This window comes from Sphaeramia orbicularis, chromosome 4 (genome assembly GCF_902148855.1).
Source record: "Sphaeramia orbicularis chromosome 4, fSphaOr1.1, whole genome shotgun sequence".
Taxonomy (NCBI): Eukaryota; Metazoa; Chordata; class Actinopteri; order Kurtiformes; family Apogonidae; genus Sphaeramia; species Sphaeramia orbicularis.
Window position 1 is genome coordinate 22,711,945 of NC_043960.1, and position 24,627 is coordinate 22,736,571.

General features: G+C 41.2%; 1 protein-coding gene across 10 annotated transcripts in view; it reads right to left on the bottom strand.

Annotated features, from left to right (window-relative positions):
• ephb3b (eph receptor B3b) overlaps positions 1 to 24,627 on the bottom strand; it is an 87,008-nt gene that overhangs the window by 24,115 nt on the left and 38,266 nt on the right. For all 10 annotated transcript variants that reach the window (XM_030131554.1, XM_030131552.1, XM_030131548.1 and 7 more), the window contains exons 2-3: positions 6,256 to 6,320; positions 146 to 818 (exon numbers count right to left, since the gene is read on the bottom strand). In XM_030131554.1, the coding sequence (XP_029987414.1) occupies positions 146 to 818; positions 6,256 to 6,320 (738 nt within the window). The remainder of the gene's footprint in view (positions 1 to 145; positions 819 to 6,255; positions 6,321 to 24,627) is intronic.

Sequence of the window (24,627 nt, forward strand, 5' to 3'; positions counted from 1 at the left end):
AGTAAAATGATACATTATTGATTGTACTTGAATATTGTGCATCCTATTGATGCCTGTATCTATCACCTCTGAATTCATGCAAAACTGCAAGCACTGGGTAATGCTGATAAAACTCTCCGGTTCACTGTGTTGTGAAAATGCATACCTTGACACTGGGTTTCCTTCATGGCTGGTTCAAAACCTGCTGAGCAGGTGCAGGCCCCTACAGGAACCATCCATTCCCCATCTCCATTGCAGTAAAGCTTCAGTGGTACAGACACTTCCAATGCATTGGGAACACATGTTCCTGGTGCAATTACCAAAGATGTTGCCTCAGCTCCTGTTGCTGTCTCTGGGAAAACGGCGAAATTGGCAATTGTGGTAGAGCACTTTTTATAAAACACTCTCACTGAGATGAGTGACATGCAAGCACCAAGGTCCTGGAAGGCCAAGTAGAAGCCGGCCTTAGACAACGGCCCGAAACTTCTGACTTTAGTGTTTACCCGACCAGATTCGAGCATGGTGAAGCTCTCATCTGGGGCAATTGTGTCCACTTTCACATAAGGGTTCTCCATCCAGAAAGGGCTGGTGGCTGTTGCAGAGTCAGAGTCAGACTCATAGTAGAAGAGATTGAAGGTCTCTTTGCATGAACCTGGGATGTTAGGAATGCTGTTGCAATCGCGCACAGTGAACTTCATCTCCACATATACACGGAGCACATCCTTCCGTGGGATGAAGTCACTGCGTAGCCAGTTATTCTGGTTGAGCTCACGTACATTGCAGACTTGATACGTCCTGATGGGGTTCATGGCATCATCATAACCACTGACCTCTTCCCACTGCAAAGAGAACAGAGAAGAAATAGTAAAATATTCAGGCAGCCAGGAAAACAAACAATTAATGCAGAATCCAGTTTTTTCACTTGTTGCTGATGTGTGGAAACAGTATAATGCATAATGTAATCACATTACATATAAATGAATGAATACAAGTAGCATGACTGAGAATGTGAACTAGAGCAAAAAAAAGCAAAGAAAAATCTTCATCTCACTCTCTTCATTTTTATTATCAAAATTCATTCCCTTACTTTTGCTATGTTATACTTTTCATCTCTAGTTACTGTTGCGAAAAGCCGGGGACGAGGCCAGCAAATTCATCACAATTACAGCAAACTGTCACCTTCTTACCACAGCATGTTTACCTCATATCTGTTTGGAAGTAGCAGGCACATTACTTCACAACCAATTACACTTCAATTACAGAGCAATGATCGCAACGTCCTCTAATAAAGACAGGGGGAAAGCGCTGGTTAACCTTCATGCATTCTGTTTTTACACGCCTCTACATCTTTCAATGCTACTACAGTACCCAGGGGATGAATTACTAAGGATAAAATGGGATTAATTTTTTTTCTAAACTATGATTACTAGCTTCATTAAATAAGCAACAGCAAAGTAGACTGTAAAAGATTTAGTATGTGACACTGTAATCTAATGCATTTTTCAATCTGGAATTAGGACACCACGATTAAATCATTTAAAGTCACATAGGGATTTCAGTGTATGAGTGTGCAAGCCTTGGGATGTGATCCCCTTTCCTTCCAGACAAACAGAATGCATTATTTTGATTTTTGTTATTATTACTTTAGTAAGCCGAGGCCTGGCAAGTCTATTTTTCATTGCATGCAAAATAATAAAGCACCTTTCACATACAAAATGTTTTGCACTTATTGCTATACAATGAACAACTGAACTGAACCAAAAAAAAAAGACTAATTAACAAAAAAAGTGGTAGTGTATGTGATGGTGTGAAGATACATCAATTTTATGTACAACTAAAGTCAAAAGAGGTGATGGATGTAAATGTGTTGTGTTAGAAGAGCTTGTGTGACTAATACAGGAAGTCCAAAGTCAAGAATGATCTTATGCTGCATTCCAGAGTCCTGGAAGATGGGAAGTTTCCGACGTCCAACTCGGTAAAATGCATTGGAACACCTGTCCAAGCCGGAGGTCCTTGTTGCAAAGTGGGGCCGGTCCAAAGTACCCCGAACTCACCGCAAACTACAACATGACGTAAACACAACAATGGCAGCGCACAGCGTGCAAGTTCACGATGAAAAAATAAACTTCTCAATGTATAATTAGCTCATCCGTCATTTCGCTTCTTCCATCTCATTTGAGAACACTGTACTGTGGACAGTCAAAACGTCTCTTCAGTAACAAAGCAAATCGGAGTTTAGATCTGTGATCTCCATGTTTGTTGTTTATGTTCAACATGGATCACCTGGAACACTTTGAGGTGGGATGTAGCTAACTCCAAATGAGATATATTCTACCTCCCAGGACTCTGGAATGCAGCATTAGACCAGACATTAGGTTAGAGGTCTGACAGATCAGACAATTAAACCCACTGGAAGCTGTGTGTGTCCTCTGTTGTTGTTAGGGTCATTATTAGACAAAATGAGTAGAGTTTAAACCCAAATGCTCTAACACAGGAGTCTGAAGTAATTGTATGACTTTTGAATACAGCATGGAAGTGCTGGCATGCTACATTAATATTGAAAGCCACAGTTTGGAACCTTTGAACTTTTGATAACAGAAAGGTCTTTCTTATAACTCAGCCCTTGTGCTAACCACAGACTACACTGTTTGAGCCTTAAATGTCAAGACAAATCAACAGCAAATTAAATGTCTGTGCTTGTGCCCTTGGGATTAAAGTTTGTCTTACAACTGTGAAACTGCTGAAAAAAAGTCAGTTGTTTTCATCTGAGCCTTGAGCATCTTAATTAAGGCTGTGATATGGATGTGGTGGAGACAAGGCTATTCATCCAAGACCCTGGAGGCCATGAGGGAGAGAGGGAGGCATAGCTTGGCCGTGGCATTAAAACGATGGCCCGACAAGAGGCAGAGAGAAGGAGGAAGCGACCAGAGGGAATCGATAATCACCAGCCAGGTCAATGGGATGGCTAAAAGCATGAAGTGTCAATGGGTATTTAGTTCAGTATAATAAATCACCCACTGCAAAACAGCAACGCAGCCAAGAGTTTGTGGGAGTGTGTGTGTGCTTCAAAGTGCTTGCAAGTGTGTGTGTGTGTGTGTGTGTTTCTTTGTTTATATATGTAGGTGTGGGTGTGTTTGTGGATATGTGTGTGTGTGTGTCTGTGTGGAGAGAGGTCATTCCGCAAGACATGCACCAGTAAGTAAGTGCTCTGAGTGACTGTTTATGAAGCCTGAATGAATTAAGTAGGTCATGTGAAAAAGGGTCAAGTTTCTCTGCATTGATTTTCAACAAAATGATTGTTATGCAAGTTACTCAATAATGCCATTGTCTTTTCCCAATCAGTGCCTTAAATTTTACTTGCAGATGTCAATGGACAATGCTTCCAGGGCACACTTTTGCTTTTCTTGACGGTCCAAAGCTCTGAGGGAGGTTACGTTTTGCAATTTTTTTGTTAGATCTTTAATTACTTTAGAAGGAGCCAAGAATACTGTGCAGTGGGAGAGTAGATTGCATTGTGAGGGGGTCTTTAGTTAGTCTTAGTGTACTTTTTTTTTTTTTTTTGTAAAACACATAGCTTAAGATATAAGCCTGTGAAAGCCCCTTTAGCTTCAGGTATACTTATTGATGTTTGAACATGACATGGTGTTTATTTACTTATTTAAAGTGTTATTTTTTTGTGTTTGTGGTTAGCTAAGATGAGCTCTCCATTACAAATTTGATGATATTTTAGCTTGTTCATAGCATGTTTTGGCATGCACAGTGTCTGTGAATCACACTGTGATAACAGTGCACTAACAATTGTTATTTCTTAAAGGTTCTGTACGGAAAATCCTCTGGGTGCCATTCCAGGCCTATTATAAACTGGAATTCCCCCTTCATATCTTCTCTGTTATGGAAGCAATACACTATATGGACAAACACACATTTACTGGAAGACAGTTTGTGAAAATGGGAGATCTATGCAATACAAGCACAGAAAATAAGAATGTACAGAGATTTAGACACGTAGTCATAAACAATGTGCAGATGCTGCAGCCGATTCAGACATAAGAGGACATGAGGGATACAAATCCTTGTATCAATATGTGCATGTGTCTGTATGTGTATGTGGAAATTTGCACATAGACATATAGACATACTGTTTTGTCTGTAGATTTCACAATTAAGTGGCAAACATGGCATATCTTTCCAGTAAATATGCTTCACGTGCATCTAGTAAAACCTATATTGATGTTGTCTTTGGATTCTGTAGCACAAATAGAATCAGCTTATGGTTCCTCTGCTTTATGTCTGTTGCTTATCTGTATCTGTATGTCTGTATGTGTGTGTTGTACAATACTGCAAAGCAAGACAGTGATGCTGTGACTCAGACTTGGCTGGGCAGCATCCCTTGGAGACAGTGTGTAGTCTGTGAGTGGGTCTATTTCTGTTTTTTTTTTTTTTTTCTTAGAAATTGATTTTTTTTTTCCTCCTCATATGCTGTCTCCCTTTCTCTATATGAACATTTTTTCAGGACTCTACATAATCTCAACCGTTTGTCCTCTCAACAACTGAAGCAGTGTACATTGCAAAACAAGCTGCAGTGTTCTTATTGCATGACTGCAAAAGAATACAAATCAACATGTACAATATATTTTGCAAAAAAGACAAAAACAAGACAACAAGAAGCAAGGTTTTTTTTTCTGTGTGTGTGCTTGTGTGTGTGTGAGTGTGTGAGTGAAAACATAAAGGGGGTGGGGGTAACTCAAGGAGAAGCACCGTCTGTGGTACATTCTGCTGCAAAACAAAAAACAAAGAAGGCAGGGGAGAACGGCCTGCCTTTCGGTTAGTAATGTGGGAAATCTGAAGTGCACAACGCTCTCCACTGTATGTATATCTCTTGAAAAGGAGCATCTGTTGCCAGTTTGGTCGACAGAGGCAGGGAGGCGTTTTTAGCTCTTCTGCCATCCTGTATCGGACCAGTGGGATCATCACTGAATTGTAGCTTAACGAGAGAGGGGGTCAGAGGGAAAGTGCAAGAAGATAGACAGATAGGAGGAGGGAACTAGGAAGGGGAAGGAAGGGATGAAAGACTGTTGAGAGGGGGGGGGTCTGTCCCCCAGATTGTTGCAGCTGAGACGGCTAATGTGTCTGGATTCATTAGCGCTTAGTTTGGAATTAAAAAGAAGTAGAGAATAAGGAGGTTGGTTGACTTGGAACAGCTGGGGATGAAATGACTTAGAGTGTGTTGAGGTAAAAAACAGAACGTAAAAAATGGGGGCCCATCTTTCAAAACACAACAGCCAAGTCAGAAGGCCACACAAAAGTGAGGGGAGGAGTGTTCGCTGTGTTTGAAGTATAGCTGAGAAGGGGTCAAGGCTCTTTATGCGCCTCTTTAGCCTATTGTGGGACCACATGGGAAAGCAAGATGAGGCTGTCACAAGCACTTTGTGTGTGGTAGATTTGGATGCCTGTATGTGCAAAGGGTCAACGGCAAGAAATATTTTAACACTTAAAAGGTTAGCTCATGAGGAAGCTGACTTTTTCCTCTTGGTTTAAGTGCAGAGGAAGAGGAAAGAAACATCTGTGACTGGGCGGGACAGTGAAATTGGATTGCAGTGTATCTTTTAAGTTTTTTAAGAAGCGCATCCTGTTGAGAGATTAAACATGTCCTATTGAGTGGTTGACTAATGAAAGTGTGTAGGTTTGTTCAATTGCAAAAAAAAGGTTTATAGAAGTTAAGTATTTAGTGTAAAGAGGCAACAGATGCATCCAAACAGAATGCACTTATACAGGGTATATAAAAAAAAATTACCCCCCATTCCACATTTGATTATTTTTGGAATTTTCTTTTATGGATGTTGGTAGGTAAGGGATTGTTGGATATTTGTCCATTGTCCCCTTCCATGACCTTTGATTGGATTTAAAACCCACCGCTACTTCGCGCAAACCAGTTTTAACTTGCATTGTGCAATTTGCCCCTTGCTCACTCATTCATGAAAACTTGGGTTTGTAAATTTGGACAAATATCCACCAATCTCCTACCTACCGACATCCATAAAAGAAAATTCCAAAAATGATCAAATACGGAACTCTGGGTAATTTTTCAAAATGTATAGTTTTTTTTTTTAATATTCCCTGTGGTTAAAAAAATGGACATATAGAGTATGTATGATGTATCATCTATATAACATCAGATTTTATATGTGTTTTTCTCTCCTATTTTCTCATTTTAATTATTTTGTTTAAATTCATTGTACTCTTAATCAACACAAAAGTACTATACAGAAAACTTACCCCGGTTTCAGGATGCGCAGTCCAAGCTAATTCTGTCGTGGCCCACTTTGTGTCCATCAGCGTCTCTGTAACGAAACCAAAAGAAAACAACCAGGTCAGACAGAATGACGGAAGAGATCAATAGAACTTTCAGTAGTTTCACAACAATGTCATAAAACTATAAAAGGATGCGGGTAACGGATCCTTGACTTTGATCTTTTTAAATTCCTTTCTTTTAGATAACTGGAAGAATACATTGGTGACAGAGAGCATGGGCTTAGCACAATATTAGATTTAATTGGACGACGGAGAACTGAATAACTGTGTGTATGTGTGGCAGAAGGACCCAAAAGTAAGACACAGATCGAGGTGGGTGATCTGTGAGGTATTGTGTGACATTTTATTACAACGTCTTGTCTGGCTAATTAGTCTCAATTAGACTTTATCTTTTACACAGGGAAAAGGAAACCATGGCGAGTTACACAGAAAAGGTTCCACTTCCCACAGGGTACTGCGACACACATGTATACCCACACTTGATAACATGCACACACATCTAGTGAGTTACAGGCTGTAAAACTCAACAAGATATATAACCCAACAGAAGGCTTGAATGGAGAGGGGGGTAATAAAGTTAGGTGTCACAAAGAGGAGCTCTTGACCGTAACAGAGGTCGATACACTTCAATTGGCTTCACTTTCTACCAGTACTAGAATACTTGGGGTTTAGCTTCTACTTCTTCTCTGGTCTGCTGACACACACACACACACACACACACACACACACACACACACACACACACTTACAGAAACACACTCACACATTGCAAACAAACAAAATCGTGAACAGAGATCTTTTCCTCCAAATCCCCACTCCTCTCTCCACTTTCCACTCTCTTGTTTCCACGACAGAGATGCCGGCGTTGTGAGAGTGAGAAAGAAGACTATAAATGTTGAGTCTTTTACTACCTGGCGCTCAAGGCACAGTATGCAGCCACCGTTATTATCTCAACCGCTGTGCTGTTCTACAAGATAGTAAAAGATGATGAAACAGTACTGCGAGAAAGCGAGCTCGAACTGTCTGTGGACATGGACGAAAAGTGTGAAGTATTCCATTTCTCATGCCTCTCCTGTTTCATTTTACTGTATTTGGTCGGTAGAGATTAACACGAGTGAGGCTCTAAGCCCACTTTTATGCTCAGTCACCATCTCTCTTGGTTTTTCCTTTGCCTGTCTCTGCTCCTTTCATTTTTTGTAAAGTGGATAGGATTTGGAAAAATAGTAGCAAAACAAGAGTGTGACCACAGATTTTCGCAATCTCTTTCCCCAAATACCTGGTGCCACAACTGTTGCATTTAGACCAGAACCACTGGTGACTAATGCAAACACTCTCAAACTCTCAAAAGATCCCTCGCAAATTCTGTCTAGGTCTGCAGAGACAAAAAGGCACCTACAACTGGGAATTCCCATTGAATTCCACCCCCATGTGAAATGAGTGACAGTGACTCTGACATATGTATGTGTGCATTACACCAGAGAAAACCCAGACTCCCAAGACGGTACATACAAAGACATCTCCCTGCAACAAGCACACTTCAAATACAACTTTGGCTTGTTTGCCTCAGGCGGAATGGTCTGGAAGCTTAACTGAGCCAGTTCACACAATGAAAACTGTCTTTGTGGGAGTGGCCCTTGGAGCTTAAGTGAATACCATGTATTTGAAGAAGCACTGGGTCAAATTCAGCTTGAAGCCTTTTTTTTCCAAAAACTGTTGTCCTGTCAGTCTCCAGTAACCTGCGTTGATGGTGGAACTGCTTTAATACAAAACACGAATGCAGTCTCCTTGTGCTAAAAAAAAAGAGTCTTTGTAGCCAGTTCCAATGAGCCAAATTTGACACTTGAACAAATAAGAGCCTACTAGTGTTTTCATCTCAGAAACTGTGTCAGTGCATATTAGCTGCGGGACTTCCCCTGACTCATACAGTGACAGAGTGTGATTTGGGACCTGTTACTGTCAGACACGCAGATAGGTAAGCTGGTGTGTTGGAAATGATACACCTCCACTGCACGGTGTTTATTATTATGACTGGGTTGTGTGTACGGTACACTGGCTTGTCATTAGATCTGACCTTGCTGACAACGGCAACACGGTGAAACACAATGACACGAAGAGCATCAAAGAGAAGAGAGGAAAGGAAAGGGAGATGGAGAGGGTAGAAGAGGAAAAACGAGATGTAGAGAACAGAATCCAACACACGCACACCTGTGCAGTCTGACTCAGTTGCAACAGTGGAGCTTTCAGGAGTGCATGTGCAGCACTAACCCCCTTCTCGATGCATCAGCATTGTCTAACATAACCAGGCCTGTGCTTGTGTGTATACGTTTGTCTTTATGGGAGAGAAAGTGTGTGTGTGTATTTGTTGCAAAGCCCTGTATTGTGCCCAGAGTGAAGCACCAATCCTGAGTCAATGAGCCAGAGCAAAGCACTGGATGACCCAAACCTAACCCGGCCGCTCCCTCTGTGTCAGTGTGTGTAAGTTCATGTGTGTTTGTTAGGGTTGTTTGTCTGTGCACGCTATGTGTGTGAATAACACATCGGGCGATTGAGGTACACTGCAATATTCATGAGCATACAGCAAATTCGACACCTGCACAGTGACAGAAAATACACAATGAAAGAAACAAAGCATGGCAGATAAAGCGCTATATGCCTAAGCACAAAGACCTATTTCCATCAAACCAACAAACTGGTGGCAAATAGATGATAAAGGAAGACAGAGAGGCAGAGAAACACACACGCACAAAAAAAAAAAAAAAAAAGTGAAAGAAAGGCATTTTTAAAGCAAACAACCTCTGAAAGATTCTAGGACTGTACTGATGGCTTGCCTGATGGGTCTGGTTAAAAGAAAGAAAGAAAGAAAACCAGAACGACGAGTTAAAGGAGCACTCGTGTGACTGTGAGTTATTCCTGTGCAGCTTGTGTGACATTTCAGTTCCCGCTTTTAAATCCTGCGTTTGTTAAATGAACGAAAAGTAAGATTGTAGGTTTTAGGAGGGTTGAAGCAAACTGTGTAAATCAAGCAAATGAACATGTAAACTCACAACACACGTACAAAAAAAAACAGTGAGAGTGAAGCATGCAGATGTGGCAGGCAGCACTGGATCAGGGTACACAAATGCACCGAGCGTTTTAATCCATCTTCCTAACACGCTTTCACTTTTTTTTTTTTTTTGCCTCATTTATTTTCAGTCTATTTCTTATCATCCCTGTGAAACGATGGCTCTTGTTCCCATTGTTCCCCTCTCTAGGAAGGGATACAGGTCTGACCTCTTTTCAACTGTCGTTTCCTTCTTTCTCTTCCCTCTTTCTTTCGTTGCCAATTTCTATATCTGAGCTTGTGTTTTCACGCTGCGCCGTGATGGATGTCACTTGCAGCGCACGGGGGAATGTTTTTCAACCTCCTACCGCTTACGAAGACTATTCAATTAGCGAGTCCCCGTTTGAATAACCTGAGGATTGCTTCGGTAAAGTGTTATTTATGATAGAGGTCAAATACTCTTGGAATTAGCATAACAAACACGGGTGGGGGTGGGTGGGGGTGGCAGTGACATTTGTTTTCTCTGCATGCTCTGATTGTGTGAGAAAAAAATTATAGAAATAAGGGAAGATCTTATGCAGGCGAATACATGTCTACAGTCACACACACACACACACACACACATACATACGTGCACACATGCAAAGCCAACCCCTACATTCTAATCCCGTAATGACAGGGCAGGTCTAATAACAGGGGAGGGCACTGAAGCATTCGTCCCCACGGCCACATCCAACACACACATACACGCACACACACATGCACACACACAAGCACACACAGCACCCAGAGTTGCAAGCCTCTTAAAATATTTCTTTGTTCAAACAGACTTCTTAAAAGACAGAAAAAAGAGGAGAACTGAAGAAGAAAAGGGGAAGAAAGACTACTATTGAGAGGAAGGAATGCGCAGTCGTATTGCCGGGTTAAGTCCCAGGGCCGTGAGGAGCAGACAGGTGAGGGATTTCACTTGGATCTCGCCGCGACTACTTTGAGCTTTTTACCATGCTCGTCTTTGTTAGTGTGACCCCTCCAGATGACAACTGAATGATAACGGAACTGAACACCCCCGGGGAACTCTGAGATACGTCTCGACAAACGTGAAAATACAGACAGGAGCTCACAGAAGAACTCCCGGAGGATAGTAACCAAAAGCTTTTTTGTGACGGATACCTGTCAGCTACATGCCCCTCCTAAAACAAAATGGTTTCTCCTCCTGTTAGGGTTAACTACCGTATGAATTACGATGACAGAACAAATTTTTCGCTTTTAGGCTCAAATGAATTTGTGAAATGCATTTTCAGAAGCCTTAATAACTCCATCCCCAGAGTCAATGCCTTGGGGGTCTTTTCCACTAGTTTATCTTCCTCTCTTCTTTCCCTTGAGTTTCTTTTGTTGTTTTCTCCTACAGTCAAACAGACTAAGCACATGGCAACCTGGCATGGGGTAGCCACTCCATTAAACACTGCGCAGCCTGGTTGCCAAACACTTGAGCCTCTGTTTAGCCACAGAAACACTGAAATGTGTCAACATTGAGAGCGAGGACCCCACGCTCAACTTATTAGCGCTATTAGCCTGATTGCTTTGTGTGCTATCTTTGTTGGCTTCGCTTTTGTCATTTAATGTGGAGCTGAGGCAGAGAAAGAGGAAGAGAGACACAGAAAGAGAGCAGGAGGAGAGATGCTATTCACATTCAAATGGTCCAAGCAGCCTTTTTGCCTTTGTGCGGGGCCAGAGTGCGATGATTAGGAGAAGTCCCCTCCATTTTATGGCAAGTCCTCCCCTTTAGTACCCACACACACACACATATACACACTCACACGGTCACGGTAATTGGTTGCTGCGACATGGACAGGCCAAGGAGGTGATTCCTCTGTGGAATTCCTGAACGGACTTGCCTCCATTGACAACCCCCCGGTCCCCCATCAGCACACACACACATACACACACATGCTTCACCACGGTACCACTCAATGTCAGTCAAACCACAATGGATGTCACACAATAAGTTTGTCTAGTGTGTGTGCTAACAGGGTGACGCTGTCCCAACCTAGCAAACAAGCTCTTTTTTTTTCTACCTTGCTGTCTCTTTCTTCCTCCATCCTTGTCTTTTACTTTTTCTTCAGACTCTTTCACTCACCCAAACTCTTGTATCATATCTCCCTTTGGGTACAGTTTAATGAACACAAGTCTTCGCCCTCTACATTTGTCACTCGGCCCCTGCCCTCAATTATTATCCACTCGCTTAAGTATACCTTGGGGACACTTCTGGTTGCATACATTTTGTTTCTGGTTGCCTTTTTTTTTGCCACATTTTCCAATTTTTTTTCAACATGGCCTTTTGTGTCTGCCCAGGCAATTTCTGACAAGCAGCTCTTACCCGATGATCCTAGAACTTAGAGGTAAACAAACAAAAACAAACACAACCATGTTCTTTTCTGTCAAAGGCTTTGAGAGAGCAAAACACAGCGGTGCAAAGCGGCAGAAGTGGAGAAAGAAAACGCTTTGATTGCAGGAAGGAGGACATTGTGAGCTTGTACAGCTGCTTTTTGAAATTACATATACTGTATATGTATGTGTGAGTGTGGAGAAAGGGGAAAGAGGGAGAGACTGTGTCTACGGCAACTGAGGGAGGTATTGCCTTTTTTTTTTTTTTTTTTTTTTTTAAAGCCCTTAAAGTCTAGTCTAGTTCCTGTACCGCCGATGGAATGGGCCTCTTTGTCTTCCCCCCTCCCTCCCTCTTTTCTTTCTCTCATCTCCCTCTCTCTCTCTTTCTCTCCCTCTGTTTCTTTCTACCCCTCCCTATCCTCTTCTCTCACTAACTCTCTTAATTACAAAGTACAGGGGATCTTACGTACAGGTAGCCCTAAGGGCAGCTGTCTACAAAACCAGGTGTGCCTCACAGAGTGTGTGTTTAAATCCATGTGCGTCAGCATATGTGCGCTCTGTGTGTGTGTGTGACTGATCATGCGTGTGCCGGCGTGAGTCATCAGTGTATATGTAAATGTAAGTGGTTGGAAATCAGCCTGTTTTGTATATTTTTGTTTATTGCTTTGTCACTTTGCCTTTGACCCATGCCCTGAATCTGGAAGACATGAAGCCTATTTTATGCCTATGTCATCTATTATTTTTTGTGTGTATGCCCAGTTTTTTCTCTTCTTTTCATGAATTGTAGTTAACCACCCATACCTTCACTCTTTGACACAGTATTCACACTTCTTTGTTGGGTTCATTGAGTAGCTTTGTGTTCAGTTGCTACCGAGTATTAAGTCACAGACCATTGATAACCAGCAGTGACAACATCACACATGCACAACCAAATGGAGGTCAACCCATTAGCACTTGGTTTATTGGCGAACTGCTATCTGACAGAGTGATTCTCAATGTATCTACATTTAATCTGAAGTGAAGTTTCCCTATATTTCATTATCTACTCAGGCCATTTTATTATTTTTTCCATGTGCATTAAAATGCTGGTGTAATGACAGCGCAGCACAATGTCCTCACATCCACTTAAACTTAACACTGACTGACAAGGTGACTCTGGCTGAGCATTTGAAAAATCTGAAAACTGCAACCTCTTACTTACCAAACTGTGAGATTTGCACTTAACATTGTGTGCTCCGAGAGGAATGCAAAACCTTTTGTTCACCGTTCATAACATTCCTGACTCTTTTCTCATTATATCTCTTCCTGCCCTTTCGCTGAACATGAGTATAGTTATTGTTAACATAAAGGCACTGCTCTTCAAAAATGGCTGATGCTGAATATTGTCACTTAATAAGAGACTTCTTGTCTTGTGAACAGCAAACCACCTCTTCTTCTCCATCTTTTTTTTTTTTACAGTCCTGACTCACTTACTGATGGGAAGTTCACTGAGCTTCATACCATATTCTGAAGGAGTCATTCCGGCCCCTGCTGATTTACAGCACAGAGATGTTTGGCCTTGTCATCTGAAATCAAATTAGGGCCTGCAGCGCTTTAACTCCCCTCACATTGGAAACTAAAAGTACGGGGGCCTCATATTTGATGCTGACATCATCTGCCACATTTACAGTAAATGAGAAGGCTGTCTGCAAACATCTACTTCCCATTCTGACTTTGTTTAAAGAATCAAATTAGCCCCTATATAAGTTATAATAGTTTTTTTTGCATTCATTCTGCAAAGTTTGTCATATTTGGGACATGTTTCGCCTTTAAGATAACTTATGTTGCTCATTTGCGATACGATTCATTTTAAAAGGGTGTCAGACCTGCCTGTACATTGACCACCACCAGGCAATGGGCACAGAACCAGATTTCTGTAGGGACAGAGGTTGTTTACATCACCCATCATGGAAAGTATTGCCTCAACCTCTGCCATAAATTAAGCACTTCTTACTTACTAGTATCCAGGAAAGTCTTCAGACCTCCTTATTTATGTTTTACTGCATTTCATAATTCAGTCTCGGTTGTGTTTTTTTTTTCCTCTAATAAAATTCAACATCAAACACTGATAGTAAACTGCCTTTAAGCATAACCCCCATGTTATGAATTGCATTGCTGAGTAAAAAAGGGGTGACTTGTGCAGAATGTGCAGCTGCGTGAGACGCCTAGATGCCATCATCTGATTTCCTAGTGAATGACTCAGCCAACTGCAACTGAAAAATGCAAACAAGCGAGCTAGGAGTAGGTTCACCGTTGCCCCAAGGATCTCCATATGGAAATACAATCTCAATGTTGAGTTTTCAGGGGATTTGTGATTGTGTGTTTCCCTGCATTCGTGAGAATGAAAAAAGGGGAATGAAAGTGTAATTCTGCCATCAATTTATAGGTGTGTTGGTGCATATATATGTGTTTGTGGGTTACTATAGCTGTTTATTTCATTCTGTTACACCTCATGTTTCCCGGGAGACAGAAATACCTAGAAAGTGATTCATATTTAAAACAGAGAGTGATGTAACTGCAACCTCAGAAAACTCTGATTTAATTTTCTGTTGCACAGATAAGAATATACATCACATGCACAAAAACACACATAGATACACAATTATTCCTCTATAAAAAGACTTCTCTGACACATAACAAGCAGCCTACACACCTCATAACATGAATTACACCATAACTTTGCTTTCAACCACCTCTATTTATAACATAATAAGTAAAACTACACTTTATGTCTTTGATTTAGAGGTTTGCAGCATTTTCCGTGTTCGTCAGCTTTCAGTTGTAGAAGGAAAGATTAGCAGATACTAGTCTTCTGAAAATCTACACAGTAAAACAAAGCTCAGCAAGAAAAGTAAATCTGCCTTTTGTAATGAGCCATGTTTTGAGGTCAGCAAATATGGCAAATAATTTTGCATTAACATGATTTTATCAATCAGTTTATCTAGTCAAGGAAAACAGCGCCTCATTATTTTAAGTGGAGTCTCTTAGGTTACTAAATAAAACTGATTATTAAGTCTGGTATCAAGTAAAACTAACTATTCTACATAAAAAAATGCAAATTTTGGAAATTCTACATCAGATAAAAAAGCTAATAATCAAGAAATGTGTGCCCAAAGTCTCCTCCAGCTCAATACAGTAGAAACTCAAAGGAAATAAATTTAAAATATGGTTTTATTAGCAGGGATAAATGAGGGTGAGGCGACTAGATGCAGACAGGAAGAAAGAGAGATTCCCAGCGTTGGGTGTGGCTGTTTGTAATGAAAAAAAAGAAAAAAAAAAAAAAGTCGTCCAGTACACACTCATTTGTACCAGTGTTCCCTCTAACTCTCCATAGATTTCAGCACAAGCATGAAGGGAAAGGAATCAAGGAAAATCAGGAGGAGGGAAAGGGGGAAGTAAGAGGTGGGAGTGCAACAGAAGAGAAGAGATATTCAAAGTAGAGACAAAGGGAGGAGGAGAGGGGGCAAAGAAGAGAAAGAAATAGGAATGAAAAGGAAGGGGGGACAATAAGGTAGCAAACAAGGGCACAAGAGGGAGGAGAGAACGCTGACGAGAGAAAGGGAGGCAAGGAAAAGGATGGAGAGCCGGTACACACTGTCTTGTATTCCCCACAGCATTCTTTCACTGCCACTGTGTTTTTGGCATGCTGACATACAGCGGCCTAAAGAGACTAGGTGTGTGGATAGTGTCTGCGATGGCTTGTGTGTTTGTGTAAGACTGAAGTGTGTGTTTAACATAGAGTCTGATGGGAACTGTTTTTTTTTTATTTTTTCACTGCTTTACCGAGGCCCCAGAAAGCTGTCATGTACATCACTGCTTCCCCCGTTTTTGTTTTTTTTTCCTCCTCTCCTCTCCTCTCCTCTCCTCTCCTCTCCTCTCCTCTCCTCTCCTTCCATATTCCCTCTGGCCTTTCTCTGCTCCACTACCCCTCTGCCAACCGGAGTGTCCATTCATAACAGCTCGATAGCTTTGGCAACAGACAGTGTGGAAGACAGCAACAGAGATTCACAAACTAAATAGCTATATGAAAATGTGATAGCAGAAACGTGTCCTTGGGGAGCTATGATGAGTGAATTTGAAAGGAAACATTTCATCAGTAGCGAGAACTGCGCTTGTGTGTTTGCGTGCACACACTCACCCCTGTGAATGAATGAGTATGGCTTGTATGGGTGGAAGCTGGTGATTATCTAAGTGTCTCACAGGCAGCAGAAGCATAAACACGCACAAATACACACATGCGGACACACACATACATAGACATTCACTCACTTTGGTTCAATAGGGGGTGGGCTATTGTGCCGCTTGTGCTGGCGAGCTTGTGTGTGCAGTTACCTCACAGCTCTAATAACAGGTTTCAGACAATTTTGTGTGTCAGCAATGGCTGACTCAACAAACAACACTCAATCACATGGGAAGACAAACCCATACTGTACACTTACATAATGCTAAAGCATACACATTATGCACAGGGCATTAATTAAACAATAAAACATAAGCAATAACAAACAAGAAAATGACACACACAAGCAACAACACACACAAACACACACAAACACACATACAAATCCTGTTTGTTCACTGGGGGTGTAGCCTAGAAAGAGCTGGAACTGGGCATTGAATAAAAGCCATGGCTTTTTGAATGGCTGAGCACCATAAGAAAGGGGCTTAACACCCAGCTTTGCCATTCTGTTTCAATAGCCTCTCTCTCTTTCTCCCTCTCTCTCCCTCTCCCTCTCTCGACCATTGTTTCTCTTAATACAGTCTCCCCTAATACAGTCATCCACCAACATATCAGATCACCTTACAATGCACTTTTAGCACAGCATGTAATGATTGTGTTGAATCTAATTAAAGATGGATACTTCCTGTTACACCCGGAACAGCTGCCTGTGTGTCTGCAGTGAGGGGCAAAGCCCCAGTGCGGTCCACATTTTCCACATGCCAGTGGCTTCCAATTACTTTAAAACAGTTTAAAAAATACCGCAGTTGTAGAGACCAAAACTCTTTGAGGTTTTCTTGTTTCTTTTCTGCTTCTCTTCGGAAACTTGCACAGAGAGGATAAACAAAAAACAGTGCAGAAATAGGAGCTGGGGACTACCCTATTAGTGTGGACTCCAACTACACACGCTTAAAGCTGTCTTTAGGCTCATCTAGCAACCACTGATGATTTATGAAGATGTTGCAGGGTAATTATCAAGTCAATTATCACCGCCAGTCATGTTAATTTCCCAGGTATGCCCTCGTTTACCTGTGAGGAAGAATATGGGAGGAGGCATGGAAAAAAAAAAAAAAAAGAAAGAGCAAAAAATGGCAGATGGGGAATTGTAGACGATGAGTAATTATGTTCTACCCCCACCACCCACCACCACCACCACACATACTCATCATCGCACCCCCACTCCCCTTGTCCTTTCGTTTCAAAAGAATATGGATAAGGAGGACCAGGTGACACGAAAACCCTGCAGGGAGACAGGAGTGTCTCACATCCGCTTGTTAGGAAGGCAGAGGGCTTGTAAGAGTTTACCTGCCTGTCCAGTCATTAGCCATTCAGGTCAAAGACACAAAGAACAAAAGTGAGGCTAGGGCAGTTAAATCCAGGAATGCAACCTGCCAGGTCACGGATCTGCAGACCCGTGGGAGGAACACACTCGCATGCACACGCCCTGTCTTTAACAACCATGCAAATCCACACACGCAGATCATATGAAAGAAAATTTCTCTTTCTTTAGAACACACACTGAAAGTGGGGAGTGGCATTTATGCAAAACAATTAAAATCTTAATACAACATAGTACTTGTACACAATGACCGAAATGTACTCACACAGCAGATGCCATTTATAAACACCTGAGCAGATCATCCGTTTTTTCCATTACAAATTATTACCTCCCTTCTCCTATTCATATGTCATCTGTCTCTATTATTGTGACAAAAATTTATTCTTTGCACATATGGGTACCACTCCTATTCCCGTCATTTTCTTCTCCCGAGGTGTGTGAATGTATTAAAGTGATAAGTAACAGCTTTGGAGTTTCAGAATGAAGTAGTTACCACCCAGAAAACGCTTGGCAGTAAGAGTGCTCTCTTGCACAGGATAACTGGACAGAACAGCCTAATTTCTGTCTGAATTTTCCAGTCTGAGCACTTTGGACAACATTTAATGGTCTGCGATGACAAACAGCTGAGGATTGATTACAGAAAAGGGTTTATATATTTATTTTATGGACTGGGCTTTTATTTAATTTATAAAGCCGGTGGTGACAGATAAATGTGTTTATTTGTTATTTGGCATCATTAACTTAGGCTAAGAGGTGCAGGGGAAAGATCTTTATTATTTATGGTTATTTTGGATTAAGATGCCACATACTAGCAAATGACTGGATGAGATTAATCATGTTGATCTGTATAACAGTCTATCACTGGCTTTGTTTCTCCCTCCCTGTCTTCCCCTCCCTCCTTCTACTGATATCTTGTTGGACCTGCATTCTTAATCGCCACTGAGTTAATTAATCTCACACTTTGCTGCTGTAATAACTTGACTTGTTAGACCTCCTCTGTGCAAATGGACTTTGCCTCTTTAGCAGCTAAAAGCCACAGTAATGAGCCAGCCAACAGACCAGCACAGAAACAGAGAGCTCCAGGACCATTCATAAGAAGCATAAAAAAAACATGGCAGTGTCATTGCCAATGTCTGCTTGACCCTACATATACATCACATTTACATTTTAGCATTTAGCCTACATTCTCCATATTACATACAAATCTTATACCAATGCTGCAAGCAACCTAATGGATCACAAAAAGCTGGGATCTGCTCTAACACTCAATACATGTGACAAAATCTGTTGAAGATTCACTCCCATTAAAAAAAAAAAAAAAAAAAAAAAAGCCAAAAAATTGGGACATAGAACTGTTTTTGTGATGACTTCCAAATGGATTTATCTCTACACCTGATCTGTCCTGAGTGATTCAGCACAATTTATAATTTAATCCTCTGCATTGTTCAGTGAGAAGTACTTTCCTATGCTTAATTTTTTGACCGTGAAAATGTTCATAAGTCAATTCAAAGGTTATTATATCAGAACAGAGAAAACTGAAGAAAAAGTGGCTTTTTCAGCAAAATATATTTAAACAAGCATCTTCAACCACTGTCATTGGTGAATCGGTCTTTATAGAAGATGACGGTGATTTCTTGTTCAATACAGAGCCTCTGAATGTCCAAATGGGTCATATCTGAAGACAATGAAAAGCTGAGAAAGTACATTTTACCCGAATTATATTAATTTAATGATAGTTCAGTGCTTCAAAAATTATTAAACATTTTATATCAGTAGATGCTTTTCTTTGGCGGTAGCTGTTTGGGTCTTTGACGGTTACCTGAATGAAAACTATGATGATAGAAAACCTCAATCCTCCATAATACATTACATGAATCTGGTTTTTATAACTTTAAAAGCACACTACACAAGGATTTATAACACAATAAAATATGCTATTTTATTCTGCAAAATTGCATTTTGTTGCTCTATTTCTGCTATTTTACGTGTACTATGCCATAGAAGTATTTTTTTTATTATCATTATTTTCTACTCTACTATATGAGAAGTGGAGGAAGAAAATACTGATGTGAATCAAGTAAGGATGAAAGGAAAAAGTTACATTCACAGAGAATCTTTCAGAATCCACACTCTGTCTTTCATCAGCTCAGCATTATCTGGTCAATCTCATGGTCAGGGATTGGTGTTTTCCCAGGCCTTATTAAATATTAATGTATTTAACCTATGGAGAAACCACCCGATAGATAGTCACAGCACAGAATCCAGGCTCTGGGCAATTAAAAGAAATTGACGGATGGACAGACAGACATCCAAGGCTGCTAGGGTCCATATGGCAGGGGGCTTTCAGAGGCCCACTTCAATTACATAAAGACCTCTGTGCATTGGCATAACACACACAGGGCCCCAGACAGCAACAGCAGAGACAGAAGGAATAAATCATACAGTGGTTAGCAACACACACATACACACACACTGACACATCTATATACTGTACACATACACATGCACAGACAGATAAACTGGCAAGGACACAAGTCGCAAAAACCGACACCGGTTCTACACACACACACACACACACACACACACACACATACACTCTACTACTGACACAAACTAAATGGGCTTTATATCTTTTTCCAACATACACACAAACATAAACTCATCCTGTTTTGTCCCAGTGTGATGGATGTCTAAGTAATTTCACCATGATTACAGAACCACTTGCATCACTGATCTAGGCTCAAGGACCTTCACACACTTCAGTAGTTCCACTAAAACCAAAGCCAGCTACCTGTCCTAGAGTTTATGCCTAGACTCCTCTTTCATTTGAAAGTACCCTGTTGTCCTTAAAGCCCCTTAACAGCAACATAAATCTAAGAAACAAACTGGTTGTACATCAGGGCCAGAAAGGTGTAGGGGGACACTAACTAAACAGGAAGTGAGGTAGGTTGAACCGTTCATGGTTAAATCACGAGGATGAAATGAGATTAAGGAAGGAACGTGGAGCTCTGGATTAAATATGCTTTCTTGTCAAGCTGTCTTCTCTATATAAAATATATACAGTGGATATGTTTTCATATTGTCATTTCTCTACTTCTCCATCCCTCTGTCATTCTCTTGGGATCTGTAGGAGGAATATGGGCTACCCTAGCTAATGTATTATTCACCCTTCATTGATGTGTAACTAAAGCTGGCAGTTAGGGGGAGCAGGGTGTCACCAATTACCCCACACCACAACTACCTACACACACACACACACACTGAAGCTTTAGCCGCAATGCCGCCAGCCATCCATTGATTTATGTGCTGACACACAGTGCACGTAATGCGCACAGAAACACATGCACACATTTTCCTGTATCTAAAACACTGATTTCCATCTTGACTCATTGTGCATCTATTTATGTGTGTGTGTGTGTGTGTGCAGGGATATAAAACACCACCTGGGAATTAACAGGACGACATAAGTATTATAGAGGTGTTCACCAGTAGCTGTGTATGTATGCTTCACCAATAAACCAAACACAAGTTTTATTGTGGCTAGGGAGAAACAAGCAACTGCGGCTGAATATAAATATGACGTATGTGAACGAGAGAGGTTGATTGGAAGTAGATCAAAAGGTCAGACTTTGTTTATGCTGCACTTTACAGGGGTCATTGGTTAAAAAGGTCAAACGATAGGAATAGTCAATAGCTGATCTATATCACTTAACCTCTGTCGTCTCAACAGCCCGGTTAGGTTTGGATTAATATTAGGTTTGCATTAATTATACACTGTAAAAAAAAAAAGAGAGAAGACGAGGTTGCAAACAGGTTTAAGTAGCTTCCCTTTTACTTGTCTGGTTCTCTTTGTTTTCCCACAGTGTTACATGTAGATACTCAGATGTACAAGTGCACGCAAATATGAAGAATGTGGTTACGCCAGCATTGGATTTCTCAAAGAAGCAATGTTTAACTTTTTTTATAAGTTACTTAGAAGTTTCCCCACCTACCCACCTGCCTTATTGTGATCCTTATAACATAGCCTGAAGCAAACATAGCTAGTTAAAAAATAACAATCCCAATGTTTATGCCTAAGCTCAACCATTAGCACAAGTGCTCAGCTGGGTTCAGTTCTGTTGTGGCCTGTGGCTAAAAATTCTGAAGGGAATAAACAACAATGAGGTGCTTTTTTTTTTTCTTCCTCTTCAACTGCAGGAATGAAATGTACAGCAAATATCTGCATGTTTCCATTTGTCCGTACAGTTTGTGTGTGTTCTATGTATCTTTACAGAAAAGCCAGACCTCTTGGTGGTCCGAGTGAGCAAGGTGGGGTTGGTAATGCTCCAACCGCAGGGTGTGGATTAGTTCTGACCTGATTAGTCATCGGCCCTGACCCTGAACCAGCCAAAGAGGGTAGAATACAAATGAATCCCCAGGGCCTTTGCGCAGTAAATCTGACTTGGGACCATGTTTATAGGATTCAAAACCACACCACACAAGGCCACAGCGGATGGGCTCACCGACCCTGAACAGTGACTTCATCATTGAAAGGAAGGGGGAAAAAACCTTTTGGGCAGGGTGTTTGCACGACTGAGTGGTAGTTGGAGTAATTACATGATCAGAGTTATAGGATGATGTAATTTTCATTCAGAAAGGTGTTATAAAGTCAACAGTGCACACATGTTACTTTTCCAAGCTGCAACAAAACCATGTGAAGTGGAAAAAAAAGGCTGAGTTAAATCTGCACAGCTCTGAGAGAGTGTTAATATTTACCAAGATACGTCCTACTGTTCTGTTCCTTCAGGGTTCTCATCTATATCTAATAAGTGTAAAGACTCAACACATCCAGGCTGCTCTATGCTTGGGTTATGAACAGGTGAGGAATTACTTAGACAGACGGAGATGGAAATTGATTTTTTTAAGTGTTGCCTCATTATCCCATGTGGGGCACTTTACCCAGTGCCACAGAAACACAACACCAGACAATGTGGGTTGTGTAACGTCAAGGTCATATTGGTGTTACAGTTCTGTGTGTGCATAAACAGAATAGGGATTGGTGGTCTAGGCTAAATTTGTATAGATTGTCTAGAAGTAAGGCCATTAGTGATGGACTATTAGGGAAGACCAAGTGGGCTCCAGGTATCGGTGGAAGCCAAGATTCATAAATAAGTAAGTGCAAGGGCAGCTTGGTCGCTTAATTAACAAAGCGTGAAAAAAGGGTGTAAATCCCGAGAGGCCCAAACCCAAGCTGGTTCCAAGGATGGGCTATCAGCAGCAATCCTGTCTGTCTAGATGGCATTGATTGATGGCAAGCCAAATTGAATCTCTAATCATCACCATCCTTTTAGTTCCTGCATCCCTGGAGATTTACAGAGGCCAAAAGTGGCACAGGAGGTATTGCTTTAGTCTCCCTTTCCTGACATTAGCGGCATAAACATTGCAACCCCCTGCAAATCTTTCCGCCCTGTTCACGTTGCCATACCATCTGGCCAGGGGTTATCTGACCCCTCTGTGTGTTCTTGCTCACACTTTCATGTCTCTGACCATTGTTTTCACACTCTGAGCTGTTCAGCTAAGGTATTTAAAACCCTGACACTTTATGCATCTCACACTTAGACTCCCTTTGCCACCTATAGCAGCATATTAGGTTGCAGCCTCCTGGTACACTCTAGCCTGTTTTTTCTGAAGCTATTTCCTTTGCAACCATTATTATTCTTTTTCCTCCCTTTTTTATTGTCCAAACTGGCAGAGAAGTATGTGTTGTGTAGACAAAGTTTGGGGAGTCAGTGACACATTGAAAAAAAAGTGCAAATCTGACCTGTTAGATGTAAGTGTCAGCTTTGGCACCTGATTTTTTTGTTCCCCGTTTTTGTATACAGAGCACCATTTGGTGTTGGTGAGATACAGGAAACAGTTTCAGACAGTGGAATTAAGGGGCGAAGACATGCTTGCCTGTTTTTTTTTTGTTTTTTTTAACCGTAGATGCTCTCAATATACAATGGGGGAAGTGATCTCGACTGTCAAGACCTTATCAAGTAGTAGACAACAACAAAGGGTCTCAGCAGTAAATAGCATCTGTCTCCCTGCTTTTACTGTTGCTGTTGGGGGTTTTGATATCAGAAGGGCGTGAGATAGCAGGGAAAGGAAAATAATACTGCAATTAAGACCTACTGTAGCGCTGATAAGGAGGGGTCACAGAAGAGGGAACTGAAGAGAGGCAGAACGCAGAACGATGGACAAAACGGATGGGATGAAACAACAAAAGGTGAGAATGACAGTTAAAGAGAGGGGGGGCGAGAGATCATAGACTCAGACTGAAGCTGGGAAAGAGACAAGGCCAAGGACAGCGACAAGGTGTGAAAAAAGGGAAGGTAAACAAGAAATAAAAGAAGTCTTGTCCTGCTTAAAGCACAACCTTTCGGTCCGTCTTCTATGGCAAGCCAAAGTGCCAAGCTGTCTGGCTGGCACAATACATGAGAAGACCTTGATGTTTGCAGTGCCTGACTAAATTGATCTAAATCACCTCTGCAGTTATACAACACCAGACTTCCTCTGATTGAAGGACAATAAAACATATTCTTGCTTTTTAACTGCATGTCTATCTGAACCAAAAGTAAACTTTCCCACCGTGTAAAAGTGTATCCTTAAAACATATCATCAGGATTTTGGAGAAGATACCAAGCTAAGCCTCCTGTGGAGCAACAAGTCGAGTCAAGTAATTTAAAATGTATACAGCCCAAAATTTCAAATCACATTTCAAGTCTGCTTCCATTCTGTATTATATAGATGGAATTATATGGAGTTTATTCCAAGAAATCCAATATAACCATGATGCTCAGTTTAACATTAAGAAATTTGTATTTGTTTGCTCATTCCCTTCACTTTCGTGCAACTTTGTAATTACATTTCAATGTACCACTTCTTCCATCTATTCTTGAAAATGTGGCATTGTGTTACTATTGATCAGCACTGGCCTACTTATCAGATTCATTCAAATCTGTCCTGTTATTCTAAGAATGATGTGTGTACGTTTGAGCAAATAACAAACATTATAGATACTTGCAAAAGGCAGTGTCTCTTCCCATGCACAATCTTTAAACTGGGAGGAAACCACATGCTGCAGAAGTACAGATCTGGGTGACAGACTGATGGCAAATGTCCAAGTCAGAAGATTACTTTCTCAGCTCAGATGGACCTCACAATTCCTGCAGCCACTGCTGTTCTCTTCCTAACCCGTTCACACTTCTTCCTCCTCTTTGCCTAGTACCTGTCCTCCTCTAAACCCTTGCTCCCTAAGATCAACTCAATTGACCTTGGCTCCTTGCAACAGCT